The sequence below is a fragment of the Maniola jurtina genome, chromosome 16 (genome assembly GCF_905333055.1).
Source record: "Maniola jurtina chromosome 16, ilManJurt1.1, whole genome shotgun sequence".
In the NCBI taxonomy this organism is placed as follows: domain Eukaryota; kingdom Metazoa; phylum Arthropoda; class Insecta; order Lepidoptera; family Nymphalidae; genus Maniola; species Maniola jurtina.
This window is the reverse complement of record NC_060044.1, coordinates 5,981,021-6,000,996: the sequence shown is the minus strand read 5'-3', so window position 1 is coordinate 6,000,996 and position 19,976 is coordinate 5,981,021. Positions and strand designations below refer to the sequence as shown.

At 36.0% G+C, this 19,976-nt stretch overlaps 1 protein-coding gene across 1 annotated transcript; it reads left to right on the top strand.

The window, feature by feature from the left end:
• Positions 1 to 3,773: 3,773 nt before the first annotated feature.
• On the top strand, positions 3,774 to 5,472 carry LOC123873015. Its single transcript, XM_045917659.1, has 2 exons — positions 3,774 to 4,342; positions 4,523 to 5,472. The coding sequence occupies exons 1-2, from the start codon at positions 3,828 to 3,830 to the stop codon at positions 5,307 to 5,309; spliced, it is 1,302 nt and encodes a 433-aa protein (XP_045773615.1). The 5' UTR covers positions 3,774 to 3,827; the 3' UTR covers positions 5,310 to 5,472.
• Positions 5,473 to 19,976: the final 14,504 nt, after the last annotated feature.

Genomic DNA, 19,976 nt, shown 5'->3' with positions numbered 1-19,976 from the left:
AGATACGGGAAGTACAAGATCCTTTGTGAGCCCCAGTATCGCGAACTCATATTTCTATGCATATACTTACCATGAACCATTCACTGTGACAAGTACACATGCATCCAGTTCACATAACGAAGTAATTCAGATTCCCTTAATGCCAACATTTAATTGCAACAAATCTCAAAAATTCTACGTGTACAGTGTAGACCCAAAGTACGATGGTTTGATAGGCAATGATCTCTTAACGCAGCTAGAAGCGGTAATTGATTTGAAACATAAAGAATTAAAGACTAAAACAGTGACAATTCCTATTGTATATAACGATACCGAGTACATTCTCGATTTACCAGCGCGCTCTGAATGTAAAGTATCATTACCAACGAATCAATATTCGGGTGATGCTATTCTTAATTTTACTGAATTTTGTAAGGGTGTAAGAATGCCAACCGCGTTAGTAAGATGTGTGAATGGTTATGCAAAAACAGTTATTCAAAACACACTTGATAAAAATATGACCCTTAAAATTACAGCTCCATTTGAGGTAGTAAAGTATGAAAATGTAGAGTGTGAGGTTAATTGTGTGAGTGATATAAGTGAATTGGAGGTGGACCAATTGTTATCAGAAAATTTGAACAAACTTAGACTTGATCACACCAATGAGGAAGAACGAGAAAAAATTTACAGATTATGTCATGAGTATAAGGATATATTTTACTGTGACAAAATACCGTTAACCTTTACTAACTTGATAAAACATAAAATCAGGACTAAGAATGAGGACCCAATTTATGTCAAACCATACCGACAATCCCCATTTGTTCAAAATGAAATTAATAGACAAGTCGATAAGTTACTGAATGAAAACGTAATTCAAGAATCCCATTCTCCGTGGTGTGCACCCGTACACCTCGTGCCCAAAAAGATGGATGCATCAGGAGAGGTCAAATACAGAATGGTAATAGACTATAGAAAACTTAACGACATAACCTTGGATGATAAATATCCCCTGCCTAACATAAATGATCTTTTTGATAAGTTGGGAAAGAGTACTTATTTCACTACGCTTGACTTAGCTAGTGGATACCACCAAATAGAAGTTGACGAGAAGGACAGACAAAAGACAGCTTTCTCTACACAAAATGGGCATTTCGAATTTCTGAGAATGCCATTTGGGCTTAAAACCGCCCCAGCCACATTTCAGAGAACGATGGATAACGTCTTGCGTGGATTACAAGGACTACACTGCATGGTATATTTAGATGACATTATAATTTACGGAAATAGTCTTGACGACATGATATATAACTTACGGACTGTTTTTGATAGACTCAGAGCAAGCAACATGAAAATTCAACTTGACAAATCAGAATTTTTAAGAAAAGAAGTTCTCTACCTTGGACATACAATTACAAAAGAGGGACTCAAACCTAATAACGATAAAATTCATGCCGTACTAAATTATCCACTACCTAAAACAACGACTGAGATTAAGAGTTTCTTGGGACTGGTAGGGTACTACCGACGATTTATTAAAGATTTTGCTAAAATCACCAAACCATTAACGAATTGCTTAAAGAAACGTAATCGAGTTATAATAAATCAGGAATACATCAACGCATTTAACCAATGTAAGGAACTTTTGACGCACGCCCCCCTTTTACAATACCCCGACTATGACAAACCCTTTATACTTACAACCGATGCGTCGAACGTAGCTATAGGCGCAGTACTGTCACAAGGACAACCTGGAAGTGATAAACCCATAGCTTATGCAAGCCGTACCCTAAGCGACACAGAATCGCGTTACAGCGTGATCGAAAGGGAATTGCTTGCAATCGTTTGGGCTGTAAAGCACTTTAGACCGTATTTGTATGGTCGCAAATTTTACATCTACACTGATCATCGTCCCCTAGTTTGGCTCCAATCATTGAAAGACCCCAGCAGCAAATTAACCCGCTGGAGGTTACGCTTACAAGACTTTGACTTTGAATTAATATACAAAAATGGTAAACAAAATAGCAATGCTGATGCTCTATCCAGAATAAAAATTAATGTATTAGATTCAGACAAAGAAAATCCGTCATTAATAGTAAACGTAGATGAAAAATTAAGTCACAGTGATTCATCGACAGTAACTATATCAGATTTGAGTCGAACAGCGACCGCTAGTTCTATAGAATTTAATGATAAAAATGTAAATGATTACCCGGTGCGGTCAGAATCTAGTAAAACAGATACCATCCATTCAGCTATAAATCCAGAGTCATCCGGGATACCGATTTTGAATGAGGCCATAGATACTAAACCTAATCAAATTCTAGTTTTTTCGTGGTTTAAAAACGAAATGCAGGTAAGCGATCTCTCACGTGATAAACAGAAGGTCTTAGAAGTTTTCTTACCAACAGACAACCCTGAATTAGTAAAGGAGTTTTTGATAAAGCATATAAAACCAAAAATAAAGTACTTCATCTATTTCGAAGAACAGGCACATCGTAGGCTATTTAGTAATTTAATAATACAGCTTTTTGAAGAAGGCCTGGTAAATTTTTATGAATGCACAGAACGAGTAGTATATGTTGAAGATGAAGGAGAACAGAGAGCTATAATAAATAAATACCATGAGGGAAAAACATGCCATCGTGGCATTAAGGAGACCTTAGTTAGGCTTCGTAGAAATTATTACTGGGAAAGAATGCAAGAATCAGTTACGGCAGTTATAAATAGTTGTGAAGCATGTCGGAAAATGAAATATGATAGAAAGCCCATTAAACCTATTTTACAGCTAACACAAACCCAAGATGCCCCGTTTCAGGAATTATTCATTGATCTTTTTAGCATTGAGGGAAAGACTTATTTGACTCTGATTGACGCATTCAGCAAACTAGGTCAGGCTATTGAAGTTCAAAACAAATCTACCCCTGAGGTGGTCCGTGCTTTGATGAAGTACTTCTCATTTTATGGCATACCTAAAAAAATTAGCTCTGATTCCGGTACTGAATTTAACAATGAATTGATGAAAGAATTTTTAAGCTTACACAAAATTGAACTTCACATTGGCACGCCTAACAACCCTAATTCAATGGGCTTAATAGAGCGCTTCCACTCTACTATAATTGAAATATACCGATTAGCCAAATATGAAAAGCGATTTACCGACGCGGCATCGGTGATGACCTATTCAGTTATGGCATACAATCATTCCATTCACTCTGTTACTGAACTTACTCCATTTGAAGTTGTTTTTGGACACACTGATACAAGTAGCCCATACCGCATAGAATTAGAAAAACAGTATTTTCAAAAAATGGTTAAAGATCATGCAAAACGAACTAGAGTATTATACAAATATCTAACGGATAAAATGGTAGCCATAAAGAAAAGGGTTAGGGAAAAGAAAGGTGGTGAAGCTAATATCGAGTTTTCTAAAGGAAACGTTGTTTTTGCCAAGGATGTTAATAAGCGTAAAAGTAAAGATAAACCAAGATATATCAAAGCAAAAGTCCTAGGACGTTCTACGGGAAATATTTTACCCATAAAAGTAGGAGAAAGGGTCACCAAAACCCCAATTAAAAACATCAAACGTCCTCCGCAGGTTCTGCTGTGTCCTGCTAGTAGCGATGCAGTCGCAGGCCCTTCATCTGCAAAATCTTGAAGAAAACCCAGGTATTTTCCCTGTCAAGGAAGGTCAAGCATACATGCAAACCGACCATTGGACTATAGTTAAGCTTATAAATTTGGAACAAATGTCCAACGATCTAAATAGCGTACTTACAACCTACCAACGGATGTGCAGTATCATCGATTGGAACGCATCATATTCCCAAGAACTAGCGAGTATTAAAATGCATACAGACTTTACCCGCGACATAACTATAGAAAAATATAGACAATTAGTTCCACAGAAACGTTCTAAGAGAGGTTTGATAAATCCTTTGGGTTCAATTATAAAAGTGATAACTGGTAACCTGGATCATGATGACGCAGTTAAGTACGACGAACTTACTTCTAAATTAAATCGCAACCAAATTATTATATCAAAGAAATTGACAATTGTCTCTAAAATGTTTGATAGTTTTATTAATGTAACTGAAGCAATGAATGTGAACTCTGTTCATTTTCATAACCGTTTAACAAAGGTTGAAACATTACTCCAAGATTTAGCTGCCAAACAAAACAATTGGATTTTCATAACTTATCTTACAGGATTATTTAGTGTATTTACAAGTAGTTTTCGTACTATCTTTGTTAGACTGAGTGAAATTGAAACAGCATTAGCGTTAAGTAAAATCTCTATTTTGCATCAGTCAATTGTGAACTCTACAGAATTATTGTATCATTTAAATGTAATTTCCAACTCTGAAAGCTTGGTGTACCCACCAACGGAAACCAATTTATTTAAAATTGAGGAAATCATTTGTGTAAAGTCATTTATTAAAAATAATCAGATTACATTTATAATGGAAATACCAATAACTGATAACTCAACATATAATTATTTTAAAGTATATTCATTACCCATTTTTCACGAATCCGAAAATAAAACCCTAGCTATCATTCCCAAATATCCTTACCTTTTGGCGAAAGGAATCAAATACTTACCGCTTGTAAAACCATGCCAGTCATTTTCTACCGGCAATCAGTTCCTGTGTACTGCAGACAACCGAGCGCTGTATTATGAACTCACCTGTATAGAGCAGCTTATGAAATTCGAAGATGACCTTATTTCCTGCAAGCAGCATCAGGTCCAGATCGAAAAGATTAAGGTTCAGCAAATCAACCCAAATAGCTGGCTCCTCTATAGTAGACTGAGGACGATATTGACGAAGCGATGCGGCCATGAGGTCAGCAAACAACTTGTATTTGGCACTTACCTGATCACAATCGACGAACCGTGTGAGCTAGAAATTTATGGAATTCGCCTCCACCATCGCACTATTGTAGAATCAGATAATATCAAGAGAATTCCAATTATTACACTCCCTCAGTTAAAAGCAAACGCGACTCTATCCGGTGCAAGTGTAGTTAATATGGAAGAAATTAGTTTAGATGAAGTGAAATACATGGCCTTTTCATTAAAACATAGTGCTGTTGTTGAAAGTGTTTTAAACGATCAAAAGGACAGTAAATTCAGTGTAATTTTAGGATACCTGACATCAGGTTTTGTAGTTTTAAGTATTTTTGTGTTCTTATGTTATGTCTGGCTGAAATCGCCAAAATGTTCATTATTTAAGAAAAATCATCGGAATGACTCTAAAAACGATCCCTCCGATAATTTTCCTCTTAGGGATGGAGGAGTTATGGCTCGGCCATCCGTTCTCGATTAGATTTGTTTAACGTAAGCATTTTTGTAACGGTGGCGACGGTGCGTCGCATATAAGATTAGTATTAAAGTAGCCTCTAAATCGGCATTACGTCTTTAATTTCTCCCTTACATATATATGTACCTGGTGAAAATCCCAGGGTAATCTAGTGGCTCCCGTAAGAAAAGCAAAAGTAGGTACTAGCTGATGCCCGTTACTTCGTCCGAATGTAGGCAACACTTTTGAATTTATATGCTTTCGTACTCGTGGACTTAAATGACAGCGAATGGTTCATTTTAACCTGTGATTTTAACCGATTCACTTTTGCGTGGTGCGCGTAAACACAAAATATGAACTTATTACAATTTCATAACATTTATAAGGCAATAACAATCTTCAAAAACTTGTTCAACTTTACTTCTTTCAAAATTGAAAACACACAATGAGTGCTAGGTATAAACTGATGTCATGATAACACATTCGTAGCTAAAGTGCATTTCGTATTCCAATCCAATCTCGCAAAAACCGTAATCTGCTCTCTACTTCGTTTGTAATATGCTATGTTTTTTCTTTTGTTAGGTTTTTATTAGCGTTTTGTTGATTTGATAATATGAATGACAAACCCTAAAAAATAAAGGTTTTTAAAATTGATAAGCTGATCTACTAAAAATAATCGTTATAAATTAGCGAGCAAGGTAACTGGGTCATTTGCAATAGTTTTATTTCAATAACCACACAATTATCTAATGTTTCGTGAGTCTATTTATTTTTTGCGCATCGATTACTTCTAAATACATTATTTTTATTATTTAGAAATATTGCCACAAACATATTATTTTGCATCTAAGTAAACTCATGAGGACCTCAGGATCAAAACTACTTTGCAATAAAATCAAAATTCTTACACAAAATCATCTGCGATATTTTTATTTGGTACCAAAAGCGGTAAAACCAACAAAATACATTACCCGGTGGCATTTGATAACTTCCAAAGTAATTTTAAGTTTTGAGGGTTTAAGAGCGAACAAAACTTTCTATGATGAGAATAGTTTTATAAGGGTTACATTGTTGGTGAAACATTATGAGTAACGGGGAAACAAGAATCTCGAACTCGCGTTTTTACTGGGTGCCTACTTATTTAAGTTTCACACTTTAAAAACTTTAATTAAAATTAAAACGTGTACAGAAATAATTTCCTTTTTCAATGACGAACTTTTTTTTTAACTTTTAATTAAAGTGAAAGGCAAACAAGCCCACTCCCAAAACCCCTATGGCTGGCACTGCTTTCCTAGGAAACCTTTTTTTTCTCGTGAGGAAAATCCATCACGGATACCACCGGCCACGTGGGAGCAAGGTGGTTATGTCGGACTCCTACCGACTAAAAACTTTACGAAGTTCCATCCCACCGCTGACGACGGAGCACAAGAGACCGACAATACCTCGTTAGCATGGGAGGCTTTGCTTTTTATTAAACTACGTTCTACTGATAGTATATCTCAGTTAGTGTAAATCAAGTTTTTAGTAAGTACGTCTTATTTGTATTGACAACTAGCTGACCCGACAGACTTCGTCCTGTCAAAAAGATTTGTAATGTGGCAGTTTTTGTGCCTACGTATTTTAAAAAATTCTCCTGAACAGAACCGTTGACGTTAGGAACACACCTACATTGCTTAGACAACAGTGAGTGCTTGTAATTTAATATGAACTTTATACCATAGCAATAAAGCTCAAATTGACTACGTTTTAGTTAGAAATCATTTGTATGGGAAAAAGAAAAGGGCTATTTTTAGGGTTTTTCCAGCAATAATTCTAATTTTTCTCGCCGTAAAAACCATCCTTGAACTTCAACGAACATTTTAAAAAAAGATTTGGCCAAATTGGTCCAGGCGTTGTTGAGTTATGCGCTTACCAACACATTTTGCGATTCATTTTTATATTATAGAAGATATCCACGCTGCTGCTAAGTACCTGTCATACGCACGGCTAAATTACATGCACCCGTAAAAAAACTTTTTTTATCGCGAAATAACTTTTTTGAAATAAATTTGACAGATATCCAATACAAATTATGTCAAAAGCTCGAATTCATTGCTGAGAAAATATTTGTACTTTGGCCGTGGCTAATTACCACCCTAGCGGTATATAACAGCCGCCAAGCGATTTGGGTTCCGGTGCGATGCCGCGTAGAAACCGATCAGGGGTATGAGTTTAATTAATCTGCCATAGGTACCCCTTCCAAGTTAGCCCGCTTCCATCTTAGGTTGCATCATCATTTACCACAAGGTGAAATCGCACTCAAGGGCTAACTTGTATCGGAATTTAAAAAAAAATATTATGGCATGTACCCCTCGGGATGTACCTAAGTTAACTCTGTACTAAACATCAGAATCGGTCAAACTGTTGGGTCGTGAAAAGCTAGCAGATAGACAGACAGACAGACACACTTTCGCATTTATAATAATTATTATTATAGTGTGGATTGTACAGTGTGCATGGTCTGTTAGTCATTGTTTGCATGTAACTCGTATATCCCCACAATTACAATCCTCCGCTTGTCACGGCAGCTCCGAGGATAACTGCGGGTGGCCCCATTTTCAAAATGACAGCTACTGAGAGACGGAGGCTTGATCTCCTATGAGACTACACAAAATTACACAATACTAGGCCCTGCAGTTCAACTCTTAAAAGGATTTAGATGCAGTTGAACTATCTAGTGGGAATGTACGATACTAAAATGATAAATATCACTTCTGAATATGCATAACTACTTATAATGGTAAATTGCTTGGCCGTAGCAAATTGCCTGTAGGCACGGCTAAAGCCTCCCACTAGGTCAGTTTTTATTGGAGTTTTTAGTTGGCTCTATATTGCTGCTTCACTGAGTGATACTACAATGATTATTCATAGAAAACCTTCAATGGATTAAAAAATATGTCAAATTAGCTCGGTGGCCATCATCCATCGTTGAACAGTGAGTTAGCGAATCACCACGGTTACACTAGATCAGCGTTTTTCCTAATTCAGCCTGCTGGGATTCGCTTGCAGGCCTTCAAAATAATACAGCCATAGCACTCACCAGTGTAAGTTGTGTATATTTTATTTTTGTGAGTGCCCGGCCCAAGTGTAATTTTTAGCTGTTGTCTCTCGGACTAGTTGAAATTATTAAGCACGGCCCCTTTGACAATGTCAGCCATTGACATTTATCGCGGGATGGTAATTGCTCCGCGGAATGTTAATTTTAATTGCTGTATTGATTACTTTATTTATACTGTCCGTAACTGTAACGTATTCTACTTTAGAGTTCATTTTATGCGGAATCCATTGTAATATTATAAATGTGGAAGTACCTGTCTGTTTGTCTGTTATATTATGGTCCATCAAACGATTTTGACAAAAACTGGTACAGAAGAAAAGTCCTCAAAGCTTTTAAAAACCTAATAGCTCGTTCACACAGGTTGCGTGAGCATTGCGAAGCGTAGACGTAGTGTATACCGTTGCGTACCAATGTATGGAACTGTTTGAAACATGGCACACCGCTTGCGTAAAGCGTGGACGTATGCGTGACCCGGTGTGTTAGGGGTTTACGCGCGTCACTACGCACGTGTCACGTGTACGCAATTGGTGTGAATCGGCCTTAAATCCATGAGGATGAAGTCACGAGCATCATCTAGTTTATACTGAATAGACACTGATAACTAGATCTTTGTAAAAGCGATCAATAAAATTAAACGAAAAATATATTTAAAGTACTTCTTGCGGACCAACTCAAGGCTCAATGAGTCAAGACTTCACTATCGCTTTGGAAATAATTTTCAACTAAGAAAAAAGAGAAAATGGCAAAAAACTGATATGCTTTTTAATAAACCTTATAGCTTTAAGACTAGTTTCCAGAAAACTGGTCGTTTTAGTAGGGACCGCATTTTGACAAGCACTCGGTAAGTGTACACGATTCTTAAGTTTCTTCGTTCAGTTTTACTAAACGGCTTTTTCTTTTACGTTTATTAAACTGAACTTAAAAACTATATAATTACTAGCTATGTATTTATAATAAATTATACACTCACTTCATCTCGTGGATGAAGATGATTCTATCTGTGTATTTAAGTTTTTTAAATTCCATGGGAACTCTTTGATTTTTTTAGATATAAGGGGAAAATGTAGTCTATGCCATTCACCGAGTAGAGATGCAATCTATATTTTTACAAAATTCGTCAAAATTAATTAAGCAGATAGGTCGTTAAAAGGTAGCAGACAGATCCACACACTTTTCCATTTATATAATATTACCCAGATATATGTACATAGTAGGTTTATGTGTGGTTTAATCAAACGATAGTAAAATTTACTTAAATATTTTAAAGAAGTTTCTGCAAAATTAGAGCAGTTTTCAGAGTTCGGAATAATATCCAGGAAAGAAAACTAACCAAAAAATTGGATATAATCCAATTTAAAAAACCCATTCATAGCTACTAGCGGCATACATAGACCGTGCAGAGCGAATTTTCAGTTAGGAATTCAGCTTTTTCTAAAAATATATTTCATTCGTCCCAAAGAAAACAAGGATTCAATTTAAAACTGTTAGCTAGTTCTCTGCGATATGACACGTGCGTTAATCCCCCTTTCCCCTCTATCCTCGTATAAACTTTCAGCTGAAAGCTGATTGGCTGACTGTCCCCAGTTCTTTTTACCTATATAGGATTTCATTGGAATAGCACGGCTGTTTGCTCTATTCTTGCTTAGACGGATGGAAATGCAGTCAACTGTCGTGTACATTCTCAGTTTGGGAATTGCTCGCAGCAAATGTTTAAAGTATGAATGCATGTTGCAATTTGTTTCTCGCTTTCATGTTCTTTGAAAAGGAAGTAGCTTACGCGATAATTCTGAACAAAAGTTTTATTAACGTACACGCTACATACAATACAGAACGCGCATTTGTGGATCTCGGACTGACGTACGATATGTAGGTGGCTCATCCATACTATAATATTATGCGAAAGTGTGTCTGTCTGTCTGTCTGCTACCTTTTCACGGCCCAGCAGTTTAACCGATTTTGACAAAATTTGGTACAGGGTTAGCTTATATCCCGGGGGCGGCTACTTTTTATCCCGGAAAATCAAAGAGTTCCCACGGGATTCCCAAAAACCCATCCGATTAACCGATTTGTATGAAATTTGGTACCTACCGAGGTAGCTTACGCCCTTGTAATTGACATAGGCAACTTTTTATCCCGGAAAATCAAACAGTTCCCACGGGATCTTTAAAAACCTAAATCCACGCGGACGAAGTCGCGGGCATCCTCTAGTGTAGTATAAAAATCTATTCGAAATACGTTTTTTATAAAGCTTTTAGACATTCATTGGCAACGATAACGATACACACGATTTTGGCCATGATAGGTAGTCTGAAGAAGCAGGAAATAGAAACCAGTGAAGAGTAGTTTTTGTTAATAGATTTTTTTTGGATCTTATTTATAATACTCGAATCTAGGCGTAAAAATTCGAGATTTTTCCGTTGAAATTAAATAGTGCAATGGATGTCACGCGTGCTATACCTCCCCTTAAGCTTAGAAAGCTCAAAGCTGATTGGCCAACTCTCCCCAGTCTTTTTTGTACTGGATTTCCATGCACTTGAATTGCACGACTGTTCGCTGTGTTTTTGCTTAGGCTCACGGAAAAATATAAACAACAGCAGTAAGCTTTGAAGTATGGAGTTTATACTAGTTAAATAAAAAGTTATGTATAAAAAGTTATAGTATGAAAACATTAAGTGCACACACAAGATAAATTAAACATAATAATAATAATATGAACTAGCTGATGCCCATAGCTTCGTCCATGTAGTTTCAGGTTTTTAAATCCTGCGGTACATCTTTGATTTTCCGGGATGAAAAGTATCCTGTCATTTCCCAGGTCATTAACTATAACCAAGCCTTCGTTACAAGATAAGAAATTGTTGATGCCACATTGCCCTCACTTGCTCCTCAGCTATGTTAATACATTTAAGTAGGCACTGTACTCCTGACTTTATGATATGTATTTTTTAACATTAAAGCGACAAGGCATTTCTTAGTAATGAACGTTAGTTATCGTTATAATCCTAGATTGAATCTTATTGTATCACGTTATTGATTCGTCCTTGACGATTGTGAGGGTCGAACCAGTCGGCCCACGCCAAAAGCCTTTGGCCATTTTATTCTACAAGAATAATAGGCAAGTAGCTATTCAAAAAGTACGAAATGAAACTTATTGTCTGTAATGGAACACAAATTGTAAGTAATTCATTAACTTTTTAATGAACAAGTGCAAATTAAAAATTTATAACACCCCCGACAAGTGAAGGTTACAGTAACTAGAAAAGAGCTGATAACTTTCAAACGGCTGAACCGATTTTCTTGGATTGTAGCTAAGAACACTCTCGATCAAGCCACCTATCAAACAAAAAAAACTAAATTAAAATCGGTTCATTAGTTTAGGAGTTACGATGCCACAGACAGATACACAGATACACACGTCAAACTTATAACACCCCTCTTTTTGGTCGGGGGTTAAAAATGGCGAAGCAGCTTCGAGATGTCTTCTCGCACGGCTTGAAATTTTCGAACTGCGTGTAGACAGTGATTACATAATGTAGATCCGAGACAATATAGTCGCTAACTATGGGTCTCATAAGAAAGCTCAAAGTCACTCAGTGGGCGATGGAAAGAGCAATGCTTGGAGTTTCACTACGTGTTCAATTCAGAAATGAGGCGTATGTAGGAGAACTGTCGTCTCTAAACGTTATCTGGGGCTACAATGTATTCTATTAATTAATTCTCAAGTCACGCACATTACTATAATAATAGAAATATGTAGTAGTAAAAAGAATCAATACAAGATCTACTTTTTAATCAGTACTTACGTTAGGGACGTTGAACGCATTATTTACGACGCTCACGCATTTATCGCATCAGACATTTACAATACGAAGACCAATAAAGAGAGCTCGCATCTCGGAAAAGTTCGAAAGCTTATTGCCAATTGACATCCAGACACGAATACCACACAGGGTCGTGATCGAAAGAAAGATCGGTGTTTGCAAGCCGGCGTCGGCCATAACAGGGCTCTCTCCGTCACTTACTCCATACAATCGTAGTCCTAATTTCATTTGAATATTAAGCAACCAAAGTCTATGAAATTTTGCAGACATATTCTAGAAAGTAATATCTGTGCCTGTGGTGCTTTAGATCTTTCTAAAAACTACAGGCATAGTTCCCGGAACGTTTCTACAAAATTCCATTGAGTATGATTGGTTAGTATACCAATGAGAGACGAACTACGTTTGTATGGAGCGAGTGACGGAGAGACCCCTCATAACGCTATCGGTAACTAAAGATCGGGGCGTATCGATCTCTTGATTCGCCTCACGAAATTAAGAAAATCGCTCATGGGATATTATTCCCGATTACAGATAACATCTGCTCTGGATATAAAGGATTTGCGTTGTACTTTTGTAAGCTTTTTTCCCTTTGTAACGCTAGTTTTCCGCTTTGACACAATCTCGAAAGTTTGTACGACTTCTTTTAAGATATAGCGTTTATCTTGTATTCCGTTTCTTTGTGGGACTTTTTTCTTTGGCGTAAAACAAAAGAATAAGATTAAACGATGAGATATTACTCTGAGCTTCCTATTCAGTGTTACTAGATTAGGCTCTTAGCGGCTTTTAACGGGTTGAAGTTTTCTCAGACTGTGAAAAATATGATCAGAATCAAAATAATCTGTTCAATTTGGATTTTATGACCTCTTTTCATCATTGAACTAACATTTTTTTACATTAGAGTCATATGTTTAAAAATCTCTAGGTCTGAGAAATGATGAATAGCTCTCATCATTTGATTTGCAATCAAGATATCCAGTTTGATTTAAATAAATCATTGAAAGTTCGATTGACACGTTTGTGTGGAACAACTCACTTCATAAGAAGAACAACTCACAAGAAATAAACGTTGCAAGGATATCTTGGTATTTATATACCACAGGTTATTAATATTCCTACGATTAAGTATAGCAGGTAGCGTTATCGTAGTTTTTTACTAGTTCTTGGGTGGTCACTAATTGCTCGATGTCACTCATCCAGTGACAAATCGGTGTTGAAGATTAATGAACGCGTAGGCGCATCAATTAATTTTTTGTATTGTTATTCTAAAAGCTCGTTGATAAGATTATACTATGATGAATACTTTTTATGCTTTTTGAGGCACTTAAATTTATCCATTCGAGCATGGTAAGAATGTCAGTTTTATTTATACCTACAGTACAAGCCTAAGAACAAAGTTTGGTACCAACAGTGTTATGATAGGGATGATCTCTGATTGGCTAACACTATTTGGACACTGATTAACGATCTCATCCACAAATTCAATGTCGCTCAGCGAGCTATGGAAAAAGCTTTGTTAGCAGTTTAATTGAGGGATAGATTTGACATGAGAAGATCCGCAGCAGAACCAAGGTCACCGACATAGCAACCATTAACACGCTGAAGTGGTAGGGGTGATGGCGGTTGAATCTGAAAAGATAACCGTGTATAAATAAGCGTAGTGTGAGACGCGTTTCAGCACGCGGGGCCGACGTGGACGATATAAGAAATGACCGGATGAGAAAAGCTGAGAACCGGGTGTGGTGGCACTTATTAGGGGACGCCTATGTTCAATAGTAGATTTCCATAGGCTGATGATGATGCTGCTAGCTGGGACCTAAAATTTTGCACATTACATAGTTTCCTTTATACTGTAGATAAGGAATAAGGCCGGATTTTTTAGTTAGTGAATAAAGAGGATTTATATTTTCACCCAGCGAAGCTGCTACTGTTACAATAAAAATGAAATTACAACAATCAAAAAGACATCGTTTTAACAAATTTTAATGGCTCTTACGTTTAATACAAAAAAGCATCTTCCAAAAATAATTAAAGCACAAGCTTTCAACACAAAACGGTCTCATTTTAACCGGCGCAGTACAATTGCTGTAACGTTTCCAAGTTCCAGCTTACTCCGAGGCGTCGTTATTGTTTAAGAAACCTCTCAACATTTGGTGTCGTTCGTCGTACCCCGTCAACAATTATTTTCGTCGGGGGACAGAGAGTTGTTATATTAGAGCCAATTTAGGAATATTCAATTTACAAATTGACCCAGCTGGAAATCAATACCTAGGACCTCTTACTTATAAGATTACAGCGTTCGTATTGCGCCAGACAGGTGGACATAATTAGACAAGGGTGGTTTTCGACGCGTTGATAAATAAGGTATGCTATTCTATGGTCTTCTAACTCAATGTCGGGTGACATTCTGAAACTTAAGGGTGGACTTCAACGAACAGATACTGATCATGATTTTAATTGTACGTGGCGCTAACGCAACGTTTCATCTTCAAGTGCAGTTGGGTTTCGCATTGGCTTACATGTCCCAAAAATATATTGATTTTTTCGTGAAAGAATTACCTACTTAATGAATAATATATTATAATTATGTATAACTGTTTATTTAGGTAAACGAAGTAGGGAGTTATAAAGAAATCGAAATGAGACCATTGCTCAGTCATGGGATAGTGAAGGATATTGGATAGGTATATGATAGAAAATAATATAATAATTAGGTTACTTAATTATTTATATTTTGTTTCATGAAAAGAGCGTTTAGTACGAGTAAATATTTATTGAGAGTTTTATTATTAATCATAAACATAATAAGATTTTTATTATTTAATTCCCTTCCATTTTGATATACCTACTCGTAGATAAACGCCCCAATTGAAGTAAACTTTACTAACAGCAGTTTTATTAGTTTAAAGATACGGACGATTTAACAGAGGAAGCAAATTAAAAAGGGGTGCGTCTAAGTGTAGTATAATTAGTGCTATCAATTGGAGGGTCATTCAAATTAATCAATGTCGTAAAACAGCCATTATTGTACATATGAAGAACGAATAACTGGGAGTAATTAATTACCTACCTTTGTATGTTTCCAACCGATAGCTTGTTATTGAGTTTAATTAAGGCACCTTTACAATTTTAGTGTGCCTCATTACAACTTTGCCTGCCCCTAATTAGGCTTTGAATTTCTTAATTAATAACAATATTTTTTGTGTTAATTTTTTACTATCTTTTATAAATACACTAAGCAATTTCGTTTTTATTGAAATATATTTTGTCTACAATATAATGGGGTAAAAGACTGAAAAGACAAACACTTTATAACCTTGCGCATTTACATGGGCAGTTTTACACATACCTAGGTAAATTATACGGACGAAATATTAGGACGACACGGCGTCGTTTTACGTCAAAAGCATCCCACCAAGACTCACAAGTTCATAATGTTTTCACTGTTAAAAAGTTATGAGATCTCTAGTAGAGCCAAGCCCCTAGCTGAGCTTAGATTTGTGCTGGCCATGGGACCTACCAAGTCTATAGTATATAAGCTCTTAAATGCTCTTGACTATATCACATTTATAACAATAAATAACAAATAACTCTACTTACAAGCTCTGATTCTACAAACTCTACATCTTGGTTAAAAAAGTACGGCTTGGCCGTTTACTGTAGTCTGATATACGCCTTGCTTTCAACGGGAATACACACTAAAATACATCATACAAAGACATTTTTATGTCATTACTAGATGATGCCCGCGATTTTATCCGCGTAAATTTTGTTTTTTTTTTTAATCCTGAGGGAACTTTTTGATTTTTTGGGACTAAAAGTATCATAATATGTCCGTTTTCGGAATGCAAGCTGTACCTGTCAAAATTGCTTAAACGGGGTTTGAAAAGCTGTCTACTAGCTTAGACAGAGACACTTTCACATTTATTTTATAGACATATGTATTATCTGTCTGTCGCAGAACCGACAGCCATGATCTGGAGTGGAGACCGCGTACCCGTAAGCTCAGTGGGAGATGACCTCCAGCCCGCTGTAACGATGACCTGGAGAAGATGATGGGGAGCGGGTGGATGAGGAAGGCGGAGGACCGTATTTGGTGGAGCGCTCTTGGAAAAGCCTATGTCCAGTTGTGCACACATACAGGCTGATGGAATAGAATGGAATATATATTATATTAAGTAGGGATTTTTGATTAAAAAATAAATGATTTTTAAAAAATCCGTCACATGTAAGCCCTGCAGTACTTAGGTCTAATTCAGTCCGCGTTGATTTCGTCGTTTTCTCATTATACTAAACGCCGCCGGGTGGCCGCCGCTTGACGAGAGGAAATTGTGGTGCGGATAAATAAAATTTGATTCGGTCTAAATTGTCCCACATTAATATGCTTTATGACTGTTTAATATTAGTGTAATAGAGGAGCGGGAGTTTCTACGAACATGTTATTTTCAAATATATGCCATTTCAATTCTTATTATTTCTCAATTAGGGTTGATTTCATCTCTATAAAATCAACCCTAATTGAGTTTGTTTTCCAGTAATCTTTGTTTCAAAGGTTCACTTTTCTAGAATGGAATTATTGTGATGAGTTGAGTATCACAAGCCATAACGCTAAAGTTAAATACAAAAAACATAAAACATAAAACGAAAAAACATACTTAGTTCCAATGTGTTATACGTTTAAATGTTTATTAGATCACATAATCAACTTGTGACTCCCATACAAAAGCAAAACAAAATTCGTTAATTTTTTTAAAGCAATTGATCCATTTTAGGGTTCATATTTACCATTCAAATTAAACCTTTTAATATGCACTTAAGTTATTAAAATAAAAATTTCGTTGAATATAAGAATATCTTGCAAAGCTTTTGCAGTTACTTTGCAATAGGTTAATAAATAAAAAATCTTCTTTATGATTTTCTATAAAAATAAATCTCTCAATAAATTTACTCATTTGATTCTGTATTTTGTGACAAAATGGACAGCTCTTTATACACGAACTGTTTTTACATCACAAATGGAGCTTAAAACCATAATAAGTACGACTTGACTGTCTTTGAATAAAATTGGTGTCCTTTGGGAAGGAAACGAATTTATCAAATAAGCAATCAAGTTAAATTAATTAGCTTTATTTGAACTCACGTCAAAATACAGAACCCATTTCATATTACACGATTTGCGCATACCCTCAAGATTCTTATTTCAAAGCAATTTAGTCTTAACGATTAAGCTTTCTCAATATCTAATTTTCTGGGACAATAGACTTTGCATAAAGAAATATGTAAATTCTTCTTTTGTGTCGACTCGACGGAGCGGAAGATTATAATTATTTAAATGATGCTAATGCGCACTTCCTCGCTATGATTATGATTAGTATTCACTGAACCTCTAAAATTACTAGTACTTATAATAACTATTATAGCTCTATAGGTCCCTTTTTCCCCTTATGTAGAAGGATCTGGGAATGCACCATTATGGCGTGATCATGGAAAGGAGTCACGACTCTCAGCACCGAGGAACGCACAAAGAGAGATAAAGAGAGAGAAAGAGAGAGAGACTTGTTGCCCTATGAATATTTAATGCTATCTAGCATTAATGTTGATAGTAAATCTGAGTGTTTTTTTTTTTTAAATTTTCATGCAGATGCTGAAACAATCGATCCAGTGCGAGTCGGACTCGTAATCGTACAAGAAATAACGCTTTTTAGTTTTTTTTAAATCTCATGGCGGTTTTTTGAAAATTTGAACTCACTAGATACAGCCCACTAACAGACGGACGGACGGACGGACGGATAGCGGAGGCTTAGTAATAGCGTCCCATGGCACCTTTCGGGTACAAAACCCTAAATATAAATAAAGAACTATAGATAAAGGTACTTAGGTAGATACTTCTAGCATATCGGATAGCATGCAAGCGACGAAACCGCGAGATGATTTTTAAGGAACAGTAGCGCATGACTGTGATTTTACTTCAAACTCAGCAAATATCTGGGATCTATTGTAGAAAACCAGAAAATTCACGCGAACAAAGCCGCAAGTCGTAACTAGTTAGATATCTATCTTGTCCTCCAACTAAGCGTAAAACATGTTCCAGGAGTGGGTACGACAATAGTCTAAATTGATGAGTGTCAGCCCTTTCAGATGTAGTCATCCCTTAATTCGTTGAAATGCCTAATTTGAATAGGTTATTGGAGGCATTAAGTTAGTTGTTCAGTAAAAAATATTTTATGCATCATGTCGGAAATTGAAAATGTCTTGTACCAAATTGAGTGAATTAACCGCGTTAATAACTAAAATCTAGTAGGTAACTAATTTAAATTCGTAAGTACGCGAATATGTTTCTTTTTTTATACCTCCGATTTCTACACATTAACACAACTTATAGACAAGGATGTAGGATCTTTTATCTCTGAAAAGATAGCTCTGTAGATATTCGCGGGAATAAAAAAGCTCATATGGATTAGTCATAATCAAAAGTTAGTATTATGTTACTCGATAGCACTAACTATACCGATTAATATAAATATCTATGCAAAAATGAGTTTTTTTGTTGGTTTATCATTCAATCATGCCGCAACGGAGCAACGGGTCGAAGTAATTTTAGGCATGTATACGGTATTTGCCTGTGTCAAAAATAAATTATTTCTCAGTGATTTTTAGATAGAAAGTCTTCTAAAATACGCAAAACATGGATTTTTTGTTTCCTTTGTTAGTTTTAAGTGTCATAATTATTTTAAATTATTGATTAAACTAAAAGTGCACGTCAAATCATTGTGACGTCACATGCCAGTATTTTCATAGAAGCTCGCATCAAGCGCGTGTTTTGACGTTTGATAAAAAGATACTGATTTGACTAGTCCTCAAACACCGGATTTATTTAGATGAAGATCTAAAGAGTGACATCACACTAATATTATAAAGGCGAAAGTTTGTATGTGTGTGTGTGTGTGTGTGTGTATGTTTGTTACTCCTTCACGCTAAAACTACTGGACGGATTGGGCTGAAATTTAGAATGGAGATAGATTATTCTCTGGATTAGCACGTAAGCTACTTTTTATCCCGGAAAATCAGAACGCAGTCGCGGGCAGCAGCTAGTACACTATAATTTCGATTCCTTAAAATCAAATGAGCTCTCACGAGGTTTTAAAAACTTAAAACAACGCGGACATCAGCTCGTAACTTATAAACGGATTGACAACAATTTTAAATGTAATTCCAGGTTGAAAATTACCGAAAAGAAATATATAAATCAATAGATAGCAGTTATAAATACGCCAAATTAATAACAAAAGTAGCCATTAAGAGGGCTCTCTCCGTCACTCGTTTCCACTCGTTTCATACAATCGTAGTTCCAATTTCATTTGAATATTAAGCAACCAAAATCCATGAAATTTTGCAGACATATTCTAGAAACTAATATCTGTGTCTGTGGTGTTTTAGATTTTTCTAAAAATATGTAGTTTTAAAATTACAGGGGCTCAAAGATTTGTATGAAAATTTTTAAGACCGCGTAACTTTGAAACCGAATATTTTAACAGAAATCTGGAAAACCACAGACATACATATTAGTTTCTAGAATATGTCTGTAAAATTTCATGGACTTTGGTTGCTTAATATTCAAATGAAATTGGAACTACGATTGTATGAAACGAGTGACGGAGAGAGCCCTCTTAAATATTCATTTAATCAAAATAATAAACGAAACATTTTCGGTCAATGGCGTCGAACTAACTGTTCCTGACACGTACTAATGTCCAACACACCTAGTGACCACCATTTTGT

Excerpts from the sequence above, each read along its gene's own strand:
- LOC123873015 (XM_045917659.1), top strand. The coding sequence starts at position 3,828 with ATGCATACAGACTTTACCCGCGACATAACTATAGAAAAATATAGACAA. Across the intron at positions 4,343-4,522 it reads TTAAATGTAATTTCCAACTC|TAAAACCCTAGCTATCATTC; the intron begins TGAAAGCTTGGT and ends CGAATCCGAAAA.